At 41.4% G+C, this 24,900-nt stretch overlaps 2 protein-coding genes across 2 annotated transcripts; both read right to left on the minus strand.

Moving 5' to 3' along the window:
* Positions 1 to 687: 687 nt before the first annotated feature.
* On the minus strand, positions 688 to 2,492 carry LOC138961142 (mucin-2-like). The gene is made up of 3 exons (XM_070332739.1): positions 2,255 to 2,492; positions 1,805 to 1,963; positions 688 to 1,284 (listed from the first exon to the last, which is right to left on the minus strand). The coding sequence occupies exons 1-3, from the start codon at positions 2,420 to 2,422 to the stop codon at positions 688 to 690; spliced, it is 924 nt and encodes a 307-aa protein (XP_070188840.1). The 5' UTR covers positions 2,423 to 2,492.
* An 88-nt stretch (positions 2,493 to 2,580) lies between these two features.
* Positions 2,581 to 5,154, minus strand: LOC138960889 (uncharacterized). The gene is made up of 6 exons (XM_070332524.1): positions 4,936 to 5,154; positions 4,491 to 4,815; positions 4,163 to 4,276; positions 3,751 to 3,848; positions 3,023 to 3,320; positions 2,581 to 2,759 (listed from the first exon to the last, which is right to left on the minus strand). The coding sequence occupies exons 2-6, from the start codon at positions 4,677 to 4,679 to the stop codon at positions 2,679 to 2,681; spliced, it is 780 nt and encodes a 259-aa protein (XP_070188625.1). The 5' UTR covers positions 4,680 to 4,815; positions 4,936 to 5,154; the 3' UTR covers positions 2,581 to 2,678.
* Positions 5,155 to 24,900: the final 19,746 nt, after the last annotated feature.

The following is a 24,900-nucleotide window of genomic DNA, read 5'->3' on the forward strand; positions in this document are numbered from 1 at the left end:
GCTGGGTATCTGTATGTATTCCGTATTCCACGGTCTAATTCTCGGACCTGTGGATACAGGATCTTTATCGTGCGCATTTGGTGGACTGCATGCGATGCACACGGTGGCGACAGGCGCAAGAGAAGTCTCACTGAAGTTGACTCTGAATAATAATCAAATTATTCACCCTGCCACCACGGGGACTCGAACCTCGGACCTAGCATCGCAGTGCCACGCTCTAGTCCACTCGGCCACTGAGCCCCCTATAGAGAGGGAGGGAGAGAGAGAGAGATAGAGAGAGAGAGAGATAGAGATAGAGAGAGAGATAGAGAGAGAGAGTCAAAGTCATATTCAAAGTCAAACAATTTATTCATTAAGGCCAACAGCCCCTTGGAATTTGCAAAATATTTGGTGACATACAAAAATTTTGAAAAACCACATAAAAATTATCTCAATACACACACACAAACACACACACATACATACACACAAGGAAGACTGAACTGAAAAAAAGTGTTCATATGCTTAATTCACCATCTTCGTAAATAAAGAATTGAATTGAATTGAAAAAAAAAGAAAAAAAAAGAAAACAAGGAGCACTCAAGAAAACAAGAAAACTCTCCGACATTCTGTAGGTTTGGGAGGCAGAAAGTAAGCCTAAATCATGTAGTTAGAGACTTCAGAGTGTAATTCTCCCAACCCTTCCCACTACATCTTCTTCGGGTTCCACCCTTTTAACTTTTCCCGGATCTGCTGCAGGGAGAACGGTTGGGAGAACTTCACTCTGAAGTGTGTGATAACCTCGCCAATTTGACGGCAGGTTAACCCCACCACATTTTCTTTCCCCCTCCAGCACCCGAAGTACTTAAAAAGTACTTCGTGGTCTTCGGGCGACCACCGCAGCCCTCTCCGATGCTGTGTTTCCTTTGGAACTTCACTTTCGGGTAACCTCTTAGTATTGTGTTTAAACCAAGAGGCCCCAAAAGTTGCCACATCAGCAGCAGAGAGGGGAACGGTGGCACATAGTGGGGAATCCGAGTCAGGTTGAGACTCAGGCGCAGGTGAGGCAGGTGGCGGAAATGTTGGTGATGCAGGTGGCGAAGATGTTAGGGTGGAAGGTGGCGGAGATGTTGGTGAGTCAGATGGCGGAGATGTTGGTGAGACAGATGGCGGAGATGTTGGTGAGTCAGGTGCCGGAGATGTTGGTGAGGGTCCCGATGTACATGTGGGTGCAGGTGGAGTTAGGGGAGGTCTTGTGATGGTTGCTGTCGGCCGCCGACCGGTCGGGCGTGTGGTAGGTCTTGGCTGAAACACATCAACAATTTCTGGCGGTTTAGAAACTCATACGGTCAAGCAACACACTTCCTTGGAAAAGGCATATCATTAAACGTTATGGAATGTAACAAAAATTCCTTCTCCCATATTGGCAATATCAAAACAAACCAACCAACCAACCAACCAACCAAGCAACCAACCATCCAAGTAACCAAGCAACAAACAACAAGCAAACAAAACAAAACATGTCAACAATGATTTTTATGAAGCAAAGGATGGTCATAACATTAGCTTTTTTTCATATTCTGTACATAACTATGAACCACCTTGTGCAACATTACATAATAGCTTAGGCAGCCAAACAAACCTCCTCCTCGGGGCCGCCGGTGACTTTTCTGGACACCTCCATCATCGCCTGGCATCTTTGTGTTGAAGTGCGTCCAGGGGTGTAGTATGTGCTCTGTGTGTGAGCGGTGTGTCCAGCCAGCTCCGCATAACTATGAACCAACTTGTGCAATAAAAACATAATAGCTTGAGCAGCCAAACAAACCTCTTCTTGGCCGCCCGTCACCTTGTCCGCCACCTCAAGCATGGCCTGGCATCGCTGGTTGGAAGTCCTGCCAGGCGTGTAATAGGAGCTTTGTGTTGCAGTGGTGTGGCCTGCAAGCTCAGCCAGGTTGTGGCGGGAGGCTTCAGATGCATCGGCAAACTGCACAGCAAAATCACAAACATGTACAGGCTGAACTTTCTAATCATGCTCAATGAAGCATGGTTTACGGTCTAGGCTAAAGTTACTTGACTAGGGTCACGGGGAGATTACTCATAACCTAACCGTAAGTTGTTACGACCAGTTAACCATGCTACAATGACACAGCAATGCAGACAGAAGGAGCATTTTGTAAGTCAGTAATTGATAAATCATGTCAAAGAAAAATACATTGCACAGAATGTCAACATTAATTTGTCAATGCAATACAATCCAATACACAAGTTTACTTACTTCTGATGTAACCAGTTTTCTGAACATGGTCGCGTTGACCCCTCCAAATGTGTCCTTGATTATGGTTGACATCACTTTGGAACGGATGGGGCTTCCATTTTCGGTGACAAACACCTGTGCGTCCTTATCCTGCAGGGGGTCCTTCAGCATCACAGGACGAATCAACATGGTGAACCTGTAATAACAACAACAAAACTGAATAAGTGTCTTGGTAGAGTTCGTTTTTTGATGTCATTTATTTTCATAAAGTTTCATTAATATTTTTTTCCTGGAGAGCATAATGTGACCCCCACAGGCCAGGGTTACAAACGTTAAGAGAGCAAACTTTATCATTGTTTAACACCAGCCTGCCTTTGTACATACAAACAAGGAAATGAACTGAGAAATCTAGAGATAAGTATATTATTGAGAATTGATATTCTGCTTACTTTCTAATCCTTTCGAAATCTTTCTTGGGCAGGAACAGCTCTTTCGGCCCCAAGTCCTGATTCTTGTGGTGGTCAGTCTGAAGCAACACACATTTCAGATCTTAGGTAAATCATAACAAAAAGGGTTAGGGTTATCATTTTCACCATCTATGAATGTCCTGAGAAAAGAAGCTGTTGAATTGCATGGCATTTTAATCAATTCATTGCTTTGTCAGTTTTCAGATTCATTCATATAATATTTGGAGTGTGTTATTAGTGTCATGTACTGTGCTTATAAGTAATGTATAATACTGTTTCAAACATATCGTGTGATTTAATTTTTACCCAATTATAAACTTACGAAAAATTGAATGATGTCCGGGTAATCCGGCATGGTGAGCGCGGAGCGTAGGTCAACCATGGTGAGGCTCCGCAGCTCCATTCCCCTACTCATGTTGGAGGCTGTGAGGAGGCCAATGCAGAGGTTTCTCGCCCTCACGCCGTCTTTCCCCTTCTGGAAGTGAGAGGGTGGCTTCCCCAGGATGCAGTCCAACTCAGCCCTGAAGATGTTGGCGTTGATCTTTTGGGTGGGCAGGCGTTGGCGGAGGGTGGCCTTGGCTTTCCTTGAGGCCCTCTTCTTCTCTTTCTCGAATCCGTCTCTGCACAAAGACATGCAATGAAGATAAATAACTCTGACAAATACCGTAAACCAAAAGCAAGTGCAAGTTTTGGCATATGTAATGGTGCATGGTCAGTGTAAGGCAGAATATGAACATGAAATTGGCCAATCCATGTATTAAAATGTATGTATTTTACACTTTCCTTGCTGTACTTTGCAGTCAAACTTGGATTGTTAATCTCGTTACATCGCTGACTTGTTTCAAGGTGTTGTGACAATTTCACTGTACTGATGGAGCTGAACATTAAGTGTCATCAAGAGACAGCAAAATCATTACTAGGTAAAATAAGAAAATAGTTTTCTTTACGGTAACTCAACCGACCCTGCTTTTTATTTGTCCATGTTGCCCAAACAGATATGGTTTTTTTTGTTACTAAGTGTCATCAAGAGACAGCAAAATCATTACTTACTTCTCTTGCTTCAGATTAAACAAAACCGACCGCAGCGCCTGTTCCCTTGCTGGTGCCCAGTGTTGCGGCGGATTTGCCTGTGTGAACTTGAAGAAGTCCTACACAAACACATGCACACAAGTACAAGTTACTTGTCATGTCAAAAACAACAAAAGTGACTCCAAAGACACTCGAAATAAAGCATTGCAAAAAGTGAAGATTAAGAAACCCTAATGATTGCCAACTGAGGCTATCACATGCATGCACAAACTCTCTCTCTCTCTCTCTCTCTCTCTCTCTCTCTCTCTCTCTCTCTCTCTCTCTCTCTCTCTCTCTCTCTCTCTCTCTCTCTCTCTCTCTCTCTCTCTCTCTCTCTCGCTTGCTCTCACACATGCACCACACCAAAAATAAATAAAAAAGGACAATCCCGTACCACAAGAGCTCTGACATAGTTGCACTTTGTGCTTGCTGTTAGTCTGTTCGCGACGAAGAAGGCCCGAGTGTCGTGAAGCACCTTCAACGCCGGGCTGGGGTTTTGTTCAGTGACCTACACAGTAACACAAAATATAATGTACATTTCAGAATGGTATACTTTGTAAGTTCATAATGAAACAAGCGCAAACCCTCTATACATGTGGAACACTGCACTTAAGTCAATAGGCATCATCAACACTATCTGCTTGAGTGGCCACAATCATCCACTTGATCACTCTGCCTTTGTAAAAAAAAAAATAAAAAGGGGGTTAGGGTTAGGTACTTACCGTCAGCATGGCTTCGGTTCCTTTTGGAGCCAGTTTTGCGATGAGGGTACCGGCATACGTCCGGTACTGATGCAGTGTCGCCTCCTTCCTTGAACTTCCACACTTGAAGGTTTGGTAAGCCTCAAGGAGTGGACACGCCACAGGACCTTGCTTGCTGGTCACCTCTTTCTTCTTCAGCCCCAACGCCATTAAACCCCAAAAACCAACCAATCAGCCCCAACGCTTGGTGGTAGGCGTCACTTTGAGGGTGAAGGTTATGAAACTTCTGAAGGTGGGAAGGGAGGTGGAGGGTCTCATTGCATATCGGGCACGGCCTTCTCCTGTTCTGTACACACAAGATTAGAAACTGTTGGTTAGAAATATCAAAACTACATTGTTAATTTTCCGAATGAAGTTCATATGTTTACAACACACAGACACGGACACACACCCACACTTTTCTCACCTCAGGGTCTGCACATGGTTTTTCCACCCACCACCGCTTCGCTCTGTGTTCTGGGTATGCGTGCTTGGTCATGAGATGGACCTTCATCTTGTTTCTCGTGACTTCACACACTGGGCAGACGGGCTTCCGTGATCTGAGAAAAAAAGATGGAAATAGGAATATCATACGTGTTTACAGATGTTCTTTCAGGTGTTCACTCTCTGCTTCCCAGACATTAACTGTGTGGTCCTTGTTTGCGTTTAATTCTGTACTATTTACCTTGATAAATAACTTGTGGCTCTATCCTGAATGTGGTCAATAAACTCTGTTGGACCCGGAAAGCAGATAATCTTATTTATTTATTTGACATTTGCTTAACGCCCAGCTAATCGCAAAGAAGTTAATCACTGTCTTATTTGTGAATACTTACTTTTTACTCTTTGCTTTTGGTGCCTGTGGTGCTGTATGAACATAGCCTGTGGTGCTGTATGAACATAGCCTGTGGTGCTGTATTAACATGGCCTGTGGTGCTATATGTACATAGCCTGTGGTGCTGTATGTACATGGCCTGTGGTGCTGTATGTACATAGCCTGTGGTGCTGTATGTACATAGCCTGTGGTGCTGTATGTACATAGCCTGTGGTGCTGTATGTACATAGCCTGTGGTGCTGTATGTACATAGCCTGTGGTGCTGTATGAATACAGTCTGTCCCTTTTCCTCATCCTCTTGAGGATTTTTCGTTTCAGAAAAAACTCCTTGGCTGACATCAACGGGCAAGATGGGTGCCCTGCCAGCATGCGAATAAATTTGCGTTTTGCTGCGTCTAAAAAGGTTGGCGCATCTTTTGAGTTTTTTTTAAACAGAGTTTGATGAGAAGGTCACAGTGATATTCGGACTTTAGCGAAACGAAACGTTCATCCCCTTTACCAAGAAGTTTTGTTTTGAACGGGACGGTAAACTTTCCCAGTAGTCCCGTTAATTGTTTTACCGGTAAACCGACGTACTCTGAATCCGGGATCCGGCACATACTCAGATGGTTATTCTCTGAACTAGCAGGGTCGTATTGCCGATTGTCACCAGCCGTGTCTCTGTTCAATTTTTCTATAATTGTCTTGCCGTCGACCTCCGACTTTACGTATATGTAATTTCTAATAACAATGGGCTCCATGGTGCTCCTTCCCTTTCCTAAAATAATGGAGTGTTGTCCTTATATGTCCGCTATTGCCTTTTACAAATAGAGGGGGGGGGGGGCTTTTTTTTTCCTCAAACGGATTATCTTATAAGTAGCATCAAATATTTATCTCTCAAAAAAAAAAACGACACGGATTTTCTTTCAATACTATTACAGACAAATAACCTTATTAAAATCTTGCGTTGTACCTTTTTAAGTTGAAGACTTGCGACTGGAGTGGACTTGAAAACTGCATACTTCTTGCCTTCTTTGCGTTTCACTTCTCAGTCTGTTTGGAGCACTGTAAAATACCCCCTCGACTGAACCATATTATATACCCCCCAAACAAAACCAGTTCGAGAACTCACGTGACTTGCGTGAATAATTTGAGCAAAGTTTCTGTCCGTTTTTACCAAATATTGAACATGACTAAACCATGTGAGATGGTGATTGGTGGATTTGCTTTTTACAATGAGTCAAGTTTTGACTACTCTCAAGACAGCTCCGTCGTCTATGCTGATTATATAAAAAAATAAAATAAAAAAAAACCCACCGACTTAACTTATTCTAATCTAATTCTCTATGGTCTGCTCCCTGGTTATAGGATATCCTCCATCTATTCAGCCTAGATCTATGCGGGCCTGTGCCACAATCTGGCACAGCCTCTCCTGCTCGGCCTGCGTCATGGGGTCCGCCGTCGTTGGACTGGGAACAACGGCGATGCTCTGTAGTGTGGTTTCATCCGTCCATGGTGTGATCGAAATAACGGCCTCTCGTTTCTCGCTGATTTTCACTGTTTTTATGGGTGCTCTGCCATCTTTTTTTAATTCTGGTCACCGGCAACGTCAGAAAGAGACCCACAACAATGATTCTTAGAGCATTTTACTTGGCTCAATGGTATAGTCTATCTCGTATAGAGTAGAGCAGTGACTTCGAAGAGAGTCGTCAGAGAGTTCTTGGAGAATTGACTTTTAGATACATGCATACAGTTTATATAACTTGTACATCCTCGCTAATTCATCAAAGCTGTCAACTCTAACTGGTGATACAAGTACATCACCGACTGCTGCTGGTAGTAATAAGCTGGGTGGTGGTTAATCACATGAAAGTCCGGATGACGTCGGCGAAGGGTATTTTCAATTTTTGAAAGGGCTCGCTTTAACATGTATTCGGGAACTAACAAGGGAGAGAGCCTACATTGACCTAAATGGTGAATTCCTTGTAAAAAGACATCTAATTGGTGTTCGAAGTCAGAGAAATAACGTGACTTTTGAATCAAGGAAATCAAAACCCGTGCGACTTCTAATTCCTATTTACCTAGATTGTCCATGCGTTGTCTGAAATACGTGCTAACATCTTTAATATATTTGTGATTGTCGGCTAGGGCTTGAAATAGTTGTTGTACCTTCTCATTAGTCTTCTGTACATAACTATTCATAAGCTAAAGTTGTGCCTCCTGCCCCTTCTCTAATTTTGTTTCATACCAATACATTTTATTGATATGGGTTTAAAGTGTTTATTTCGCCTTGTGTGGTCAGTCCAAAAAGGCCCGACGCCAAATCAACATAGCCTGTGGTGCTGTATTAACATAGCCTGTGGTGCTGTATTAACATAACCTGTGGTGCTGTATTAACATGGTCTGTGGTGCTGTATTAACATGGCCTGTGGTGCTGTATTAACATGGCCTGTGGTGCTGTATTAACATGGCCTGTGGTGCTGTATGAACACAGTCTGTGGTGCTGTATGTACATAGCCTGTGGTGCTGTATGTACATAGCCTGTGGTGCTGTATGTACATAGCCTGTGGTGCTGTATGAACATAGCCTGTGGTGCTGTATTAACATGGCCTGTGGTGCTGTATGTACATGGCCTGTGGTGCTGTATGTACATAGCCTGTGGTGCTGTATGTACATAGCCTGTGGTGCTGTATGTACATAGCCTGTGGTGCTGTATGTACATAGCCTGTGGTGCTGTATGTACATAGCCTGTGGTGCTGTATGAATACAGTCTGTCCCTTTTCCTCATCCTCTTGAGGATTTTTCGTTGAGTTTCTCCTGCATCCTCACTCATTTTTTAAAATTTATTAATGGTATACTCCATTTTGCGCTGGTTCTTTGTCTTGAGTTCCGCCATCACGGTGGTACTATCCTCTTGCTGTCTTATTTCTGCCTGACTTGGCAAACAAACAAACAAACAAACAGCCTGTGGTGCTGTATCAACATAGCCTGTGGTGCTGAATCAACATAGCCTGTGGTGCTGTATGAACATAGCCTGTGGTGCTGTATCAACATAGCCTGTGGTGCTGTATTAACATAGCCTGTGGTGCTCTGTTAACATAGCCTGTGGTGCTGTATTAACATAGCCTGTGGCGCTGTATTAACATTGCCTGTTTATCAAAATATTTGTAATAGTGGGACCGGGGCTAAAAATGTATTTCCTTTACATCAACCACACACATATTATTCTTCAACGCTGCCTTACCTTTGTTTTTTGAAGATTTGGCTGGCTGGCTGGAGGAGTTGTAGGCTCGGGTTTCTTTCTTTTTTGGGTCGAAAGTTCCTTTTCTGCGTGTAAAATATAAAACATGTAAGAAATTGCGCGTTGAGAGGTAATTTTAACTGTAGAAATGTGAAGAATGTGATATCTTACAAAGTCTTGTCCTAAAAAGAAAAATTAAATATAAGTTTAATGCGAAGGCAATGGTGTTGTTTTTCCCCCCACGATTGAGAGTATCGATTAGAGCTTGATGTTGTTCTGCGTTGAAATACAACGTCGATGATGCTGACATCCTTTCTTTCATCCCGTGTTGCGCCGTTTCTTCTTCTTCTTCTTCCGGGATGTTCCCCCGGACAAGATTTTTAACTTTTTAAAAGAGATCAAGATTTTTTACAAGATTTAAAGTACCAGAAGTGAAAATTATTAATTTTTAGAACCTTCTTTTACAGTGATAGATTTGAATGTAAATAGTCTGAAACGTAGAACTTGCCATATGAAGGGAAAAGAAAATAACTGCATCGGTCTCGAATAGCAGCTAGCATCTGCTGAAGAGACATTAAACCCCAAAAACCAACCAACCAATCTTCTTCTTCTTCCCGTTCATCAATATCACCGCTTTCGCCATACGGAAACTGCATGGTGGTGGTGGTGGTGGTGGTGGTGGAGGTGTACCTTTTTTGTCAACAGTTTGGCTACCTAAATGGCATTAAGGTAGCCTGTCACATTTGACAGGTGACTTAGTGTGTGATCGGCTACTTATTGTGTGACAGGCTACTGAACCTTTTTTGTGACATGTTACTTAAATTATGACAGGCTACCGGAATGTGAATAGCTACTTAATTTTTGCCAACACCACGGCGACTTTAAATGTGACAGGTCACCTCACTGTGACTGGTTACTTGATTTGGATCTTGGAATAAGGTTACGCTCCGTGTTAGAGCCTAGGTTGAATGTACAGTGCAGCCTAAGGTTGAATGTACAGTGCAGCCTAAGGTTGAATGTACAGTGCAGCCTAAGGTTGAATGTACAACGCAGCCTAAGGTTGAATGTACAGTGCAGCCTAAGGTTGAATGTACAGTGCAGCCTAAGGTTGAATGTACAGTGAAGCCTAAGGTTAAATGTATAGTGAAGCCTAAGGTTGAATGTACAGTGCAGCCTAAGGTTGAATGTACAGTGAAGCCTAAGGTTGAATGTAGAGTGCAGCCTAAGGTTGAATGTACAGTGAAGCCCAAGGTTGAATGTACAGTGAAGCCCAAGGTTGAATGTACAGTGCAGCCTAAGGTTGAATGTACAGTGAAGCCTAAGGTTGAATGTATAGTGCAGCCTAAGGTTGAATGTACAGTGAAGCCTAAGGTTGAATGTACAGTGCAGCCTAAGGTTGAATGTACAGTGAAGCCTAAGGTTGAATGTACAGTGCAGCAGTTGAATGTACAGTGAAGCCTAAGGTTGAATGTATAGTGCAGCCTAAGGTTGAATGTACAGTGCAGCCTAAGGTTAAATGTACAGTGAAGCCTAAGGTTGAATGTACAGTGAAGCCTAAGGTTGAATGTACAGTGAAGCCTAAGGTTGAATGTACAGTGCAGCCTAAGGTTGAATGTACAGTGCAGCCAAAGGTAGAATGTACAGTGAAGCCTAAGGTTGAATGTACAGTGCAGCCTAAGGTTGAATGTACAGTGCAGCCTAAGGTTGAATGTATAGTACAGCCCAAGGTTGAATGTATAGTACAGCCTAAGGTAGAATGTACAGTGCAGCCTTAGGTTGAATGTACAGTGCAGCCTAAGGTTGAATGTACAGTGCAGCCTAAGGTTGAATGTACAGTGAAGCCTAAGGTAGAATGTACAGTGCAGCCTAAGGTTGAATGTATAGTGCAGCCTAACGTTGAATGTACAGTGCATCCTACAGTGTCTTGTGATTCTGTTAGAATATGTGGAATTTCTGATGTATGTGGGGTCCCAATAATTCAAACATTAAAAAGTAAGTTAATTAACACACATAATAACATGCATACAAAGAGAGAGAGAGAGAGAGAGAGAGAGAGAGAGAGAGAGAGAGAGAGAGAGAGAGACTTACATACATACATAATAATGGAATAAAAGACCATGAGATATAATAATAAAAAAGACAATTTATTCAACTGTCATCAAGAAATACTTTTTTTTCAACTGACATCATGAAATACTCCAATTTCTAAATAAATTGCACAAAAAATCTACTCAAGTTATGTACTGAGCACCATACCAAATTTCTCAACGGCATATACCAGAGAATTAACATTTGATGGTGGCTCAAATATCAAAGCAGCAGCACCAACAGTGTTGGTTTTGGCAGCATCATCAGTTTCAAACCCAAGTGCCGAGCAAAAGCTATGAATGTTGCACTTTTGTCTCTTAGGTGTATATCAAATTGTGAACATTTGTTCCACAATGACACAAAAGGTTATGTTAAAATTGAAGGAACTGTACATATCCCCTGAACATCCCCATCCACAGAGTTTGGACTGAGATACTCTAGGGATAATAATAATAATAATAAGAACATTTATATAGCGCTAAATCAAAAACTTTCGTTAAAAAAGCTTGCTCTAAGCGCTTGACATCTAAACTAAAACGTCCTTCACACTCTTTACAATGATGTACAAGAACTTCATGTCACACTCTTTCATTCAGTATAGCACCATTCACACAGTTGTTATTCTGTACAAGACAATAAGTTAGTCTAACATTTAGAATGTTCACTTACATTTTTATATTTCTTTCTTTCTTTGGTGTTTAACGTCGTTTTCAACCATTCAAGGTTATATCGCGACGGGGAAAGGGGGGAGATGGGATAGAGCCACTTGTCAATTGTTTCTTGTTCACAAAAGCACTAATCAAAAATTTGCTCCAGGGGCTTGCAACGTAGTACAATATATTACCTTACTGGGAGAATGCAAGTTTCCAGTACAAAGGACTTAACATTTCTTACATACTGCTTGACTAAAATCTTTACAAAAATTGACTATATTCTATACAAGAAACACTTAACAAGGGTAAAAGGAGAAACAGAATCCGTTAGTCGCCTCTTACAACATGCTGGGGAGCATCGGGTAAATTCTTCCCCCTAACCCGCGGGGGGTATTTTTATATTTAAATTTTGCGCAACGTTCAGCTGACTATGGCAAGCCTTATCAGAATTGAGAATGATGCATGCTATCTTATCAACTAATTTAAAAAAAAGTGTTAATATTGTACCTGATCACAAAAAGTGAAAAGCTGTTTGAAAATGTCTTTCTTTTCTTTATTTGGTGTTTAACGTTTTCAACCACGAAGGTTATATCGCGACGGGGAAAGGGGGGGAGGTGGGATAGAGCCACTTGTCAATTGTTTCTTGTTCACAAAAGCACTAATCAAAAAATTGCTCCAGAGGCTTGCAACGTAGTACAAAATATTACCTTACTGGGCTTGCAACGTAGTACAATATATTACCTTACTGGGAGAATGCAAGTTTCCAATACAAAGGACTTAACATTTCTTACATACTGCTTGACTAAAATCTTTACAAACATTGACTATATTCTATACAAGAAACACTTAACAAGGGTAAAAGGAGAAACAGAATCTTGCAAATACATTTTAAGTCCATTTAAAATCTGTACATAACCATGTACACAAAAGGAAAAAAACAAACAAAGTATGGCGCTTATTTACAGGCATGGTCTTTAAGTTTAATTTTTGAAAAACAAACGAGGCGCAAATTGGCACATCTGTGAATGTGGAAAATAATATTGTCTTTCTTTCTTTCACATTCTTTAATTCCTCAGAATAAGAAATAAAATTCTCATTGAAGCTTTGTCACCAGCCCAGTAAGATGAACCATGATTACAGGCCGTAAAATTGGGAGACACTGGAAAGGTAATTTCCTCTATTTTTCTAAACCAGGGTTCAAGAGAATTCAAAAAGTGAAATGCAAGTGACTGGACCAAAGGAAGACAGACAAATAAAACCATAAAGACAGAAAACAGAAGCCCACCTAAAATTTAAGACCCCATCTCATGGTGGCGCATGAGGTGACCCCCATGAACTAAATGAGATACATCCAAGGACCCCCAGGACGGACCTTGGGGGGAACAAGAGGAAATGTGCCTTGGTTATTTTTCAAAAAATAAACTTATTGACTATGCGTGTAAATAAGCACAGAAATAGTCCATCATTGGACACAGCGAATGATGGACACATGGATGGACCAACAAACAAAAAGCAAATGACCAGTTTCTTGTAAAGGGGTACGAAAGAGAAACAAGAAGGGCAAAGCCCACACGACTCACATGCTGAACAGACCTTAATCTTTCTTTCAGAATAATTTTACAATAAAACTGAGAAAAACAATATTTGTTCAGTAAAGAAAATGTTTACAGAAAACTAATGCCATTGTGAGTTGCACATTCAGTAATTGCATTCAATTGTATATGTATTCTGTTACGTGATCAGTCTGGCACCTGTTTTCTCATTTTTGACACATTTCAGTTAACTCAAACTGACCTGGAACTTGAAGATATTTAAACTAATGTGAGTTAGTATGAAAGTATAATGTATTTCCCTCACACATATGTAGTTTTGGAACAGTTACCTTCCATAGTTCAAGGTCAAGATCATTTCAGCGAATGTCCACAAAAAAGTGGAAATCTGTGAAATTGAGGAGAGTTCTGCGGCCTTATCTTGGTAAAGGTTTTGCAAACTCATTTTCTGTTAATTTTAGGGGAAGGTTTTTCGGATTTCGCATCTTACTCTATTGCAAATTTGACCAATGGAGTACTTCTGGAACAGGTCCGAGAAGTTTGGTCCAGCAGACTTCACTTGAGTTATAATCTGCATCTTGGTAATTCCTTTTCCTCCGTTTTTCCTCCCCTTTTCAATGAGTCCCGAACAACATCGGAAAAGCCTCAGCTTGTCCTCTTCACTGAACAGGTTTTCTTTGCCAAATGTACTTTTACGGTCGACTTGCTTCAGTTCATTTTTCAATGAGAAAGGAGCACTTTCACAACTGTTTTCCCTACACATAGCTTTCTCAGTCGGTTGGTTGGTTTTGAAAGACCGATCACTGGCATCAAGTCTGACAGAAGGAAGTATATCCCCATCATTGTCATCATCAGAGTCAACAGGGTCGTGAAATCTTTCAAAGATACGACGGAAGTTGTCAGTCATCTTTGCACCTGTTGAAACATCGTAGTGTTTATCAGCAGTTGAAACATTGTGATCCATATGAACAGCCATCTGCTCCTTGATTTCTTTAGAAACCCCTTCACTTCTGGACTTGCTTATGATTGATTTTCTAATCAGGGTGAAGGTGATGTCACCAACATCTTTATGCACGATTGCTCCAAAATCCGTCCAAGCAGATTTGAGGAAATCTCCTGTTTCTCCTACGTCTGCTCTCTCCCCTGTCAGTCTACAAAAGACCTGATCGGTTTGTGGCTTCAAAAGAGGCCTCAACTCTTTGATGTAATGAGTAAGAAGTTTGTATTCCTCATTTGAACAAAATATCCCAGCTGAACCCGAGACTCTGAAAGTTTTTCCTTCCCCAACAAGAATAACAAACCCGTCATCCTTCTCCACTGCCTCTTGTACATCAGACACCTTCAAATCTGCAAACACACCTGTTCTTTTTCCATTCGGAAGAGCAATTTGAAGGAGCACGTGATTTCCTATTCTGTGTATCTGTTCTTTTATGTCTTTTTCTGAGTCGGCATCATCCACATTTAAAGACTTTGACAATATCTGGGCAATTTTCATTTTGCGATATTCGGAGACATTCTGAAAGTCAATGACCCTTTCTCTGTCACTGAGTTTTCGTTTTTGTAACTCTTCAAGAGTCATTTTGGTGACTGTATGAATAGAACCTTTGAGGTTTATTCTGATGACTGCTGCGGTGGGCTGGTCCAGCAAAGGTGGGCAGCTTGATTCCGTGTAATCAATGAAATGGGAAAAAGCATTGAGATAGGTCTTGACGGTTCCCCATGACCGATCTTCATGGAGTTTTTCGACAACAGATATTCCCCCAATAGGTTTCCCAATTGTCTGAAGTAGATGAAGCGAAGACGAATGAAACTCTTCCTTCCCTAGACATGTCTCCAACACGGTTTGAACCATATGTTCATATTTTTTGTTTTGAGACTTTCTTTGCGCTTGTTTGTGATCATCAAGGAAATCAGGGACGTAATTCCCCCCCTCTATTGACTGAAACCAAGCTGCGAACGACATAGCCAAAGACCTGGCAGTATGCATGCCTTTAGATAAAACACCTGTTTGTGAGGTTGATGACTTCATGGACTTGCAGATTTTTTTGGCACATGGTTTCTCCATTTTGTGTGAGGATGTTAAATGTCTATCTAGACGTGTACCCTTCCAATCACATTTATCGATCAGGCATTCAAGAATTGTATATCTTCTTTTGGGAGATTTTTTGTGTTTGTTTAAAATTTCTTTGGCCTCAAATCTAGGTATGTCAACATGCACTTGTTCTAAGTGTCTTGGGAGATTTACAACAAATGCTGGACAGTTCTGAATCACACATGACACACACTTTCTCACTCGCTTCGCACCAGTCTTTTGAACTCTCTTTCTTGTTGACTTCTTCCTTTGGATTTGGTGCTTAGAAGATTCTGATGTGGAAGACATGGAAGCATCTTGTGATGTTAATGGGTCTGGTGGATGATCACAGGTCGAAGATGTGGAAGCATCAAGTGAAGTTGATGAGGGGTGATCACAGTTTGGTTCCATGGTGAAGTCTTGCTCAGTGAGGGTTGAAACTATGGAAACAGGAGGAAAAGACAATTAACAGTTGAATACATAATGAAAGAAATGTCTAATTTAGTAAATATTCCCATTATTCTCAACAATGATGATTGAAATAATGTAACCATTTATTTCTCAGAACACATCAAATTATAATGTTTTAAATATTCCAAAATATGAAATACCCAATTAAAGGGGCTAGCTGGGCCTTGGCAATCGATCGGGTGTTAGCAACTGCCTTCAGATCGAAACGCTGAGTCATGCACCGCAGTGTGCACGCGCATGCCTCCAGCGCTTTTCTCCCGGGCAGTTGACTGTGCCGATGTGTGTCGACCGCTTTTTCATTTTCCAGCACAATGCTTCGCGGAGCATTTGTCATTTTTGGCTATTTCTGAAGATCCCAGGGGTTTGTGGAAATAACAAGGAGATTAAAATCAAGGATTCCGTGCAATTAATAAGAAAAAATACCTACGCGGATATGCCACTGACCCCCTGAACCACCCCTTTAACACAGTGTTCAGCACAGTTAAGACAGTACCACTCTTTGAGCCAATCAGGGGTTTTTTTTGCAAGGGATCCGCGATGGCACGTGAACACTTGTCACCAGTTATCCCCCTTTCCGGAAGGGGTTACAAATTGATAAAAGATGGCGGGCACATGTCAAACGCGCACCTTCACCATCAACCCCGCGAGTTCATAACTAGTTGCTCAAGACTTGCTAGCCCAGCAATCTGATGGAAGCACCCATATCTTATATATGTCAATTCTTTCTTCATTGTCCTCCACCGCCAACATATTTGTAGTTGCAGCTATCGCAGAAGTCGCAATTTATTTCACAAATTGGCTGTCTTCCTGTCCTGCAATCTTCTCACAATGCAGTGTGTACCGGGAACCTATGTCATCTAATCAGGAAACCCCAAAACATTATCATGTGATCGGAGGAAATTAGTAGAAAGGATCTCACTTTCACCACCATTCTGCGCATGTTCCACCATTCTCTGCCTTTTTGACCCTGTGTGTGAGCCAGGCTTTACTGCAACACAACTGAGGAATGAAGACGAACTGCAAGTCTGTTTCAAATTGACATGTATCCCAATTGGAAACTAGTGGGGAACGTCAAATACATGATACCTGAGCGATTTTCTTTGTGATTTGTTTGTTTGTTTGTTTGTTTGCTTAACGCCCAGCCGACCACGAAGGGCCATATCAGGGCGGTGCTGCTTTGACATATAACGTGCGCCACACACAAGATGCCAGACGCCAGGCGGAGCAGGCACTAGATTGCCAATTTTAAAGTCTTAGGTATGACCTGGCCGGGGTTCGAACCCACGACCTCCCGATCACGGGGCGGACGCCTTACCACTAGGCCAACTGTGCCGGTCGCTGGCCCGGTACATACCAACCACAGTTGATCTTCAATGTCTATATCATAGTATATGGCTTTAAAACCTGATTTTACAACCAAAAGAATCGCATTTGACCATCTGTCTATGATCTAAAACGTGAGCTGAATTAGTGACCAGCTAAGTTAAGCAACATTAACGGCACAGAAGGTTTAAAATAAATAACACGAGCATAAATTTGTAAGTTCACGTAAAAATAAAACTGTTGCAATATATATATTCTTATGTATTGGATGCCATGCCAAGGTTAGCTTTTCGTGGGTACTTTTTGCCAAGAACAACATCTGACCCATCACAGGTTGGTTTCTGGCAGCAGAAAAAAAACACAGCAAGTTGTGGAAAACTACATGAAGCAGCTTAAGCTTCAGATTTTTTGCACCTTCACTCAGACTTTTTTTTCCACTTCATCTGAAACTTTCAATAGCATACCTTTGATTTCCGTTCATCCTCTCTGCCAGAGTCACTGTCAGCAAAATTCCCCTGCACAAAATAAGACAGCCATGATTTATTCCTTTAAGGGGGCTCACACACACGGTATAGTAGAAAAGGCAAAGAAAGGTGTAGAATTGCACAGAATGGCAGTGAAATTCTCCACCGAAAAGGTGGGTAAACGGGTGTGCATGGAGAGGAAAAAGGAATACGACATGGTCCTATTTTTCCAAACGGCAAAAGGGCAACATCCAATCAGCGCTTTTTTTTGCTTTGTCTAGTTCATAACTAGTTGCTCAAGACTTGCTAGCCCAGCAATCTGATGGAAGCACCCATATCTTATATATGTCAATTCTTTCTTCATTGTCCTCCACCGCCAAAATATTTGTAGTTGCAGCTATCGCAGAAGTCGCAATTTATTTCACAAATTGGCTGTCTTCCTGTCCTGCAATCTTCTCACAATGCAGTGTGTACCGGGAACCTATGTCATCTAATCAGGAAACCCCAAAACATTATCATGTGATCGGAGGAAATTAGTAGAAAGGATCTCACTTTCACCACCATTCTGCGCATGTTCCACCATTCTCTGCCTTTTTGACCCTGTGTGTGAGCCAGGCTTTACTGCAACACAACTGAGGAATGAAGACGAACTGCAAGTCTGTTTCAAATTGACATGTATCCCAATTGGAAACTAGTGGGGAACGTCAAATACATGATACCTGAGCGATTTTCTTTGTGATTTGTTTGTTTGTTTGTTTGTTTGCTTAACGCCCAGCCGACCACGAAGGGCGATATCAGGGCGGTGCTGCTTTGACATATAACGTGCGCCACACACATGACAGAAGTCGCAGCACAGGCTTCGTGTCTCACCCAGTCACATTATTCTGACACCGGACCAACCAGTCCTAGCACTAACCCCATAATGCCAGACGCCAGGCGGAGCAGCCACTAGATTGCCAATTTTAAAGTCTTAGGTATGACCCGGTCGGGGTTCGAACCCACGACCTCCCGCTCACGGGGCGGATGCCTTACCACTAGGCCAACCGTGCCGGTGGTATTTTCTTTGTGAGTTCTGAATCCTTTCCATTCAAGAGTAAACCAATGGAAAACATATTTTCATATAAAAGTAGAGAATTGGCTAACCCTAATCTCCACCGGCACTGCAGGGATAGCCAAATCTCAAAATGTTAACTCGCCAGCCGGGCGAGTAACTTCAAGAAAGTCACTAGCCCGGCAGAAATACCGCTGGCCCGGTTTGTTTGTTTGCTTAACGCCCAGCCGACCACGAAGGGCCATATCAGGGCGGTGCTGCTTTGACATATAACGTGCGCCACACACAAGATGCCAGACGCCAGGCGGAGCAGCCACTAGATTGCCAATTTTAAAGTCTTAGGTATGACCTGGCCGGGGTTCGAACCCACGACCTCCCGATCACGGGGCGGACGCCTTACCACTAGGCCAACTGTGCCGGTCGCTGGCCCGGTACATACCACAGTTGATCTTCGATGTCTATATCACAGTATATGGCTTTAAAACCTGATTTTACAACCAAAAGAATCGCATTTGACCATCTGTCTATGATCTAAAACGTGAGCTGAATTAGTGACCAGCTAAGTTAAGCAACATAAACGGCACAGAAGGTTTAAAATAAATAACACGAGCATAAATGTGTAAGTTCACGTAAAAATAAAACTGTTGCAATATATATTCTTATGGATTGCATGCAATGCCAAGGTTATTTTTGTTATATAAGCAGACTATAAGTATCCCCTTTGATACGATACACTTCACTGTTGCAGTTGAAAGACATTGGAAAGAAAGAATTTTTGACTCAAACTTTAAAGTAGAATACCTGTTGAAAAAATTCATTTTTCATGCTGACATCATGATCTGTGGAAGACTCCTCGCCCTCATCTTCATTTCTGAAAAACAAAAGAAGTCTATGAGTACATGATTCAGAAACTTATCAATAAACCATTCTAGAATTCTACAAATGACAGCAATTGACTTGATCAAAGGTCCAAACTTGTTTTCAATTTTTAAGAAAGGTACAAAATGTACAGGTATATTTTTTATTGGCAGGGAGTAAAGAACATTAAAACACACTCACACACACAACAAAAAACACAATACGCAATCCAGAAATACACCAGAGTTAGAATAATGAATTGTGACATTGGTCATTGTCCTGGTAACATGACATATTAAACTCTATGCAGAAAACTTGCATCAACTGTCTATTTTTCAGCATCTGATTTTCACAATGTCATAAGAATACACAATTATTGTACGACTGCATTTTTTTTTAACTTCACACTAGTTCTACCAATTCAAAATTACATATATTATAATATTTTTAACCATGGGTACTCTTTTTTTGTTGTTGCTCCAGTCATACAAAACATTTTCAAAGGACTTACTTTTGGGTTGGCCGGAAAAATCCCCCACTGGTTTGAACAATCCTGAAAACCAGCAACAGACTTGTTTTTACTATTTGTTGAATTGTATATTAACTAAAAAGCTTAAAAGAAAATAACAGTTGTAATAAAAAAAAACACTGCAGATGTTTTCTGGAGAACAAAAAGTCTTGTTCAGTGCAATGGAAAATCGTTGTGGTGTAATATTAAGACACACTTGCAGTGGTAAACTATAAAGAGTCTGAACCTCTCAAAATTTCAAATGTTGTCATATATTTGTTTCGATTTGTTAGGTTCGTAAATTCAAGTTGGTACATAACTGGTTGAACATTTTCTGAAAACATTAAAAACATTTCAACAATGAATACTTAGTGCATCCTTGGACCTGCCCTTCTCATGTTAAGTATGTAGCAGGTTTTACTCCTTAGTCCTAAAGTAGCTTCTTAGTTCTAGACTGTCCACCTGATGCTGATAGTGATATCAGAATAGTACTACTACAGTACATAGAACAATGTCACTTACCTTTTGTTGAATTCGGCGATGAGAGCTTTGTCTAGAATGTTTCTGACGGGCTCCCATGAGTTATATCTGAAACAAACAAGTTAACAACCCATTCATCAGAAAAAATATTTGACATATCAATGTCATTTACCCCGGTCATTATTTGTATGTGTGGTATGCACCAGGCTTGTAACAATTCTGGCAGGCTAGCAACTTCGTCAGGCTTGTCTTTCCCGTCACTGTCGAGAGCGATCTCACTAAATACATGTCCAGTACTGTGCCTCCTAGTCCTATACTAATGTTATTCGCCAACGATAAAACATTTCGGCGCTTCCATCTAAAAAAACAACACACGCACAAATATGGTCAACACACACATGCCGGAAATTGGCAAGCAACAGCGACGGCCTTGGCATTGAAAAACATGGACCAGGTAGCAGAATATAGAGGATCAAAGCCTGGTTTGGGACTGGAGCAGAGTAAAGGCCATGACAGACGGACTACACAAAACAGTGTTTTCTCCCAAAACAAACACAAAACAGCGTGTTTCCCGTGTGACATCCCTCAAAACGCGTTTCGGAAAGCACTGTTTTGTGTTTCCGCGTCGTGTTTTTGGTTTTTAGAGCCTGCTCTAAAATCTGAAAACACGTTTTGGTAGTCAGCCAATGAACACCGGACGATCAATTCACGTGACTCGGTTTCCGGCATCAACAAGAGAGAGAAAAAAATGGCCGACCCAGAGGCGGTACCGATTCAAGGTAGTACTGAAGCCCTGAATCCTTTCTAGAGCTATATGGAGCCTGTAACGTTTGACAAGAGTCACTAATATCAGTGGACGCTTTCAGCCGTGTTGTTTACAAACCCGAAACCCGAACAAGCGCAGTACGCTGTACTGGACGGGTCAACCTGACACTGACTGTTTCAGTGGGCGCTGCATGCATGCATGTGTACAAACTGACCGCACACAGCGCGGTAGCTGGAACGGGTCAAGCTGACACTGACCGATATTTCTGTGAAAACAGGAAGCGTGCTAGTCTGTGTGTTTCGCGTGTGACATCCCCGCTTTGAAAACATGTGTTTTTCCAACGTTTTGAGTTGGAGTTTTTGTCGAAAACATTGTTTTGTGTTGCCCGTCTGTCATGGCCTTAACTGTAAATTTCAGTTTTTTGACACTGAGTGACGCATTTTGATACAAGGAACATTGTATCAGCTAAGTTAACTATGAGTGCCATAAGTGCTTGTTTGTCTGTCCACTTAAAAGACTGCTGGGATGAAGTATAGTGAATCACTGAACGTATGATAACATTTTGTTTGAATTCTTAAACTGATGAATTATGTGACGTCAATGTCACGCTCAGATAGCAATCAACATACCAATTTCTTGTTTTTTGATCTGCGTAAATTTGAGCTAGCATAAAAGAAGATTTAATAGTAATACCCTAGTCCCTACTGAAATAACAGCATTAATATAATATTAATATTAACAATTTCATAAAATTTGAAAACCTTTCGGAAAAAAGTGAGCGAGGAAAGGAAACACTTACTTGTTGGAATAGCCTTTCCATTTGACCAAGAATTGAATCTTCCCCTGCAATAGCAAATAAAACATTTAACACACAAGTAAGATTTTGGTCCATACCATCCACCCTCCCACACAAATACAGATACAAACAAACAATAACTTCAAACAAACACTTGTGTCACAGCATGTGGTCTACTCTACTGAGAGTAAACTCTACTATGTCTGTGTCACTAAGTGTAGGCAGAATAGACCAATAGCAATTCTCATAATCATAACTCTTTGACAATATGTATATATTTCAATTTTATTTTAACATCCGTCAACGTCATATGAATTATGATTTAAGATACACACATTGGTGATAGTATTTCTAACTTTGTCTAATCAGTAAGTAAACCAATAACCTAATCAGTAATGTCATGTGACAGAATAGCTATCCACCTGAGAAGAACATAGTCATAATCTAAAGGGGCAAGGGGCCTATGAATTTAATGCTTAGCCAGAACCATGAGATTATATTGCCCTAGTCTGTGTCACTGTCAAGGATTGCACTGAAATTATCTGATAAATAACTATCTAGACTATTCACTGATGATTCAGCAACTGGCAATTAGCATCTACAGTAGTTGGATAGATCTGATTCAATGTCAATGATTCAGTCAGTGATTTCAGGAACTTAAAACCATAGGGGGCGATACCGTGTCGGTCGTCACATAAAGATGTGATGGCTGGCTCATAGAGAGCTTGGGGAGGGAGTGGTGGCACTGAAAGGGGCACGTGGAACATTATGAAAATGGCAACTCTGCACAGCATGCTGTCAAAATCTAGACTAGAGTTGGTAGGGGTGACGTCATTTCCACAACCGGGGTGCCGCTACGTGTCCCACACTACATCACTTGTCTGATATTTCACTCTTATTAGAACTCACAACCAATCTGTGGCTGGTCACACACTTAACAAACTTGTACTCACCTTGCGTCTTCTTTTCTTCATCAGCCGTTCTGCTGTGAAAACTTCGGCGTCCATTCTGCGATTCTCCCGCCTTGGCGACCGACGCGACTGAACTGTCTCGGGAGTTATCTCTCTTGGCTTGTGAATACTAACTGTAGGGGTCGTCTCTTTTTTTCAACTCCAGCGGCATCATCATAGCAGTTTTGACATGTTTTTTTCAACTCCAGCGGCATCATCATAGCAGTTTTGACATGTTTGATACAAGTCCTATATATATGTAACCGTGTGCCAATCTACTTTCCTCTTTCGTACTGAACTCAAACACTAAAGCAGACGACACAAGTTATATTACCCAGGTTCTTTTATTCCATACGATGAAATGGGGAAAATGTGGGATAACGGGGGTTTATCTTCAAATACAACTTTCACTGTATAGGACTAAACAACTTCAAAAAAACAATATTCTCACTCTTCATTCTAAAACTACATTCTTCCCCTAAAGACAAGCAAGAAGGTATGGCAGATTATACGTAAGATTAAAGGTAAAAATCGTAAAGAGGTTGTCCAATGCCTCAAACAACATGGTCGAGTAATAACCAACAAGAAAAATGTGGCGAATATCTTGGCTTCAACAATAAATCATAACTCTTCTTCAGAACATTATTCTGAAGAGTTTCAAAAAGTTAAAGATAAATCTGAAGCTACACCCGTTTCCTTTGATTCTGCCAATTTGGAAGATTACAATTCTCCTTTCTCGATGTACGAGTTAAAGGATGCCATTCTAAAATCCAATGACTCAGCTACAGGGCAGGATGATATCCATTATCAACTTTTGGGTCATCTCCCTGAAAACGTCCTGACAGTTCTTTTAACTATTTTTAATCATATCTGGTCTACTGGAACTTTTCCTCCTGACTGGCGAAAGGCCATAATTATTCCCATCCCGAAACCCGGAAAGGATCATTCGGATCCAAATAATTATCGGCCGATTGCCTTAACCAGCTGTCTTTGTAAGACGATGGAGAGACTGGTGCATGAGCGGTTACTGTGGCACTTGGAAAGGATCGATGCTTTGGACATAGTCCAGTGCAGTTTCCGAAAACATAAAAGTACAACGGATCATTTGATTCGTTTTGAATCGTTTGTTCGTAACGCTCTGGTAAGCGGAGAGCACGTTGTGTCCGTCTTGTTCGATTTGGAAAAGGCGTATGACACAACGTGGAAGCATGGTATTTTATCAGACCTTAAAACCTTAGGGTTTGATGGGAATCTTCCCATTTTTATTTCAAATTTTCTTGCCGAAAGGGAGTTTAAAGTCCGAGTAGGTTCTACTTTCTTCGATTCTTTTGAACAGGAGATGGGAGTTCCTCAAGGGAGTATTTTATCACCGTTACTTTTTAACATTAAAATCAATAACATCGTCAAACACGTCCAGTCTGGCATCGACAAATCTCTTTTTGTTGATGATTTTCAAATTTCTGCCAAGGGAAGAACATTAGCTGGGGTTGAACGGCAGCTTCAGCTGTGTATTTCCAAAATTCAAAAATGGGTTCAAGAGAACGGGTTCAAATTTTCCCTGGCCAAAACCGAATGTATTCATTTCCACAGGAAAAAACATCAAGTTCTTCAGCCTTCTCTTTTCATAAACAACCATAAGATTAAAGTTTCTAAACAAGTCAAATTCCTTGGTCTGATTTTTGACAGCAACCTTACTTTTTTACCCCACATCAAATATTTAAGAACCAAATGTCAAAAGGGTCTCAACGTTCTCAAAGTTATAAGTCACACGGATTGGGGGGCTGACAGAGCAACATTGCTACGTCTGTATCGGTCTCTTGTCCGTCCACAGCTAGACTACGGTTGTATTGTGTATGGTTCTGCAAAGAGAAATGTCCTCAAGACCTTTGATCCCATACACCATCAGGGTCTGAGAGTTTGTTTGGGTGCTTTTCGCACAACACCAGTGGATAGTTTGTATGCCGAGTCGCGAGAACCTCCTCTGGAGATCCGCAGACTTCGGCTTTCCATGAACTACTACCTAAAGCTAAAGGCAAACCCCGAAAACCCTGCTCATGAATGTGTTATTAATCCCATTCTGAAGGACAAATTTTTAGCCAAACCTACTGAAATACCAACTTTCGGCATACGTATGCTTTCTGAATGTGAAAGGGCTGTTATAGATATTGATTCTGTCTGTGACGATCCTTTGACAACAAACACTCCACCCTGGCAGTTGGAAAACCCAACCGTCAATTTTTCCCTAACTTCTTTCAAGAAGAATGAAACCTCGGACTCTGTCTTTAGGCAGCTGTTTCTTGAGCAGTGC

The sequence above is a fragment of the Littorina saxatilis genome, linkage group LG3 (genome assembly GCF_037325665.1).
Source record: "Littorina saxatilis isolate snail1 linkage group LG3, US_GU_Lsax_2.0, whole genome shotgun sequence".
Taxonomy (NCBI): Eukaryota; Metazoa; Mollusca; class Gastropoda; order Littorinimorpha; family Littorinidae; genus Littorina; species Littorina saxatilis.

What these genes read in the sequence shown, in the direction of transcription:
- LOC138960889 (XM_070332524.1), bottom strand. Translation starts at nt 4,679, where the DNA reads ATGGCGTTGGGGCTGAAGAAGAAAGAGGTGACCAGCAAGCAAGGTCCT. An exon ending in ACTATGTCAGAGCTCTTGTG is followed by an intron (nt 3,849 to 4,162) that starts GTACGGGATTGT and finishes GTGTTTGTGTAG; the next exon opens with GACTTCTTCAAGTTCACACA. An exon ending in CGGACATCATTCAATTTTTC is followed by an intron (nt 2,760 to 3,022) that starts GTAAGTTTATAA and finishes GTGTTGCTTCAG; the next exon opens with ACTGACCACCACAAGAATCA.
- LOC138961142 (XM_070332739.1), bottom strand. Translation starts at nt 2,422, where the DNA reads ATGTTGATTCGTCCTGTGATGCTGAAGGACCCCCTGCAGGATAAGGAC. An exon ending in GAAAACTGGTTACATCAGAA is followed by an intron (nt 1,964 to 2,254) that starts GTAAGTAAACTT and finishes TTTGCTGTGCAG; the next exon opens with TTTGCCGATGCATCTGAAGC. An exon ending in TGACGGGCGGCCAAGAAGAG is followed by an intron (nt 1,285 to 1,804) that starts GTTTGTTTGGCT and finishes GATGTGTTTCAG; the next exon opens with CCAAGACCTACCACACGCCC.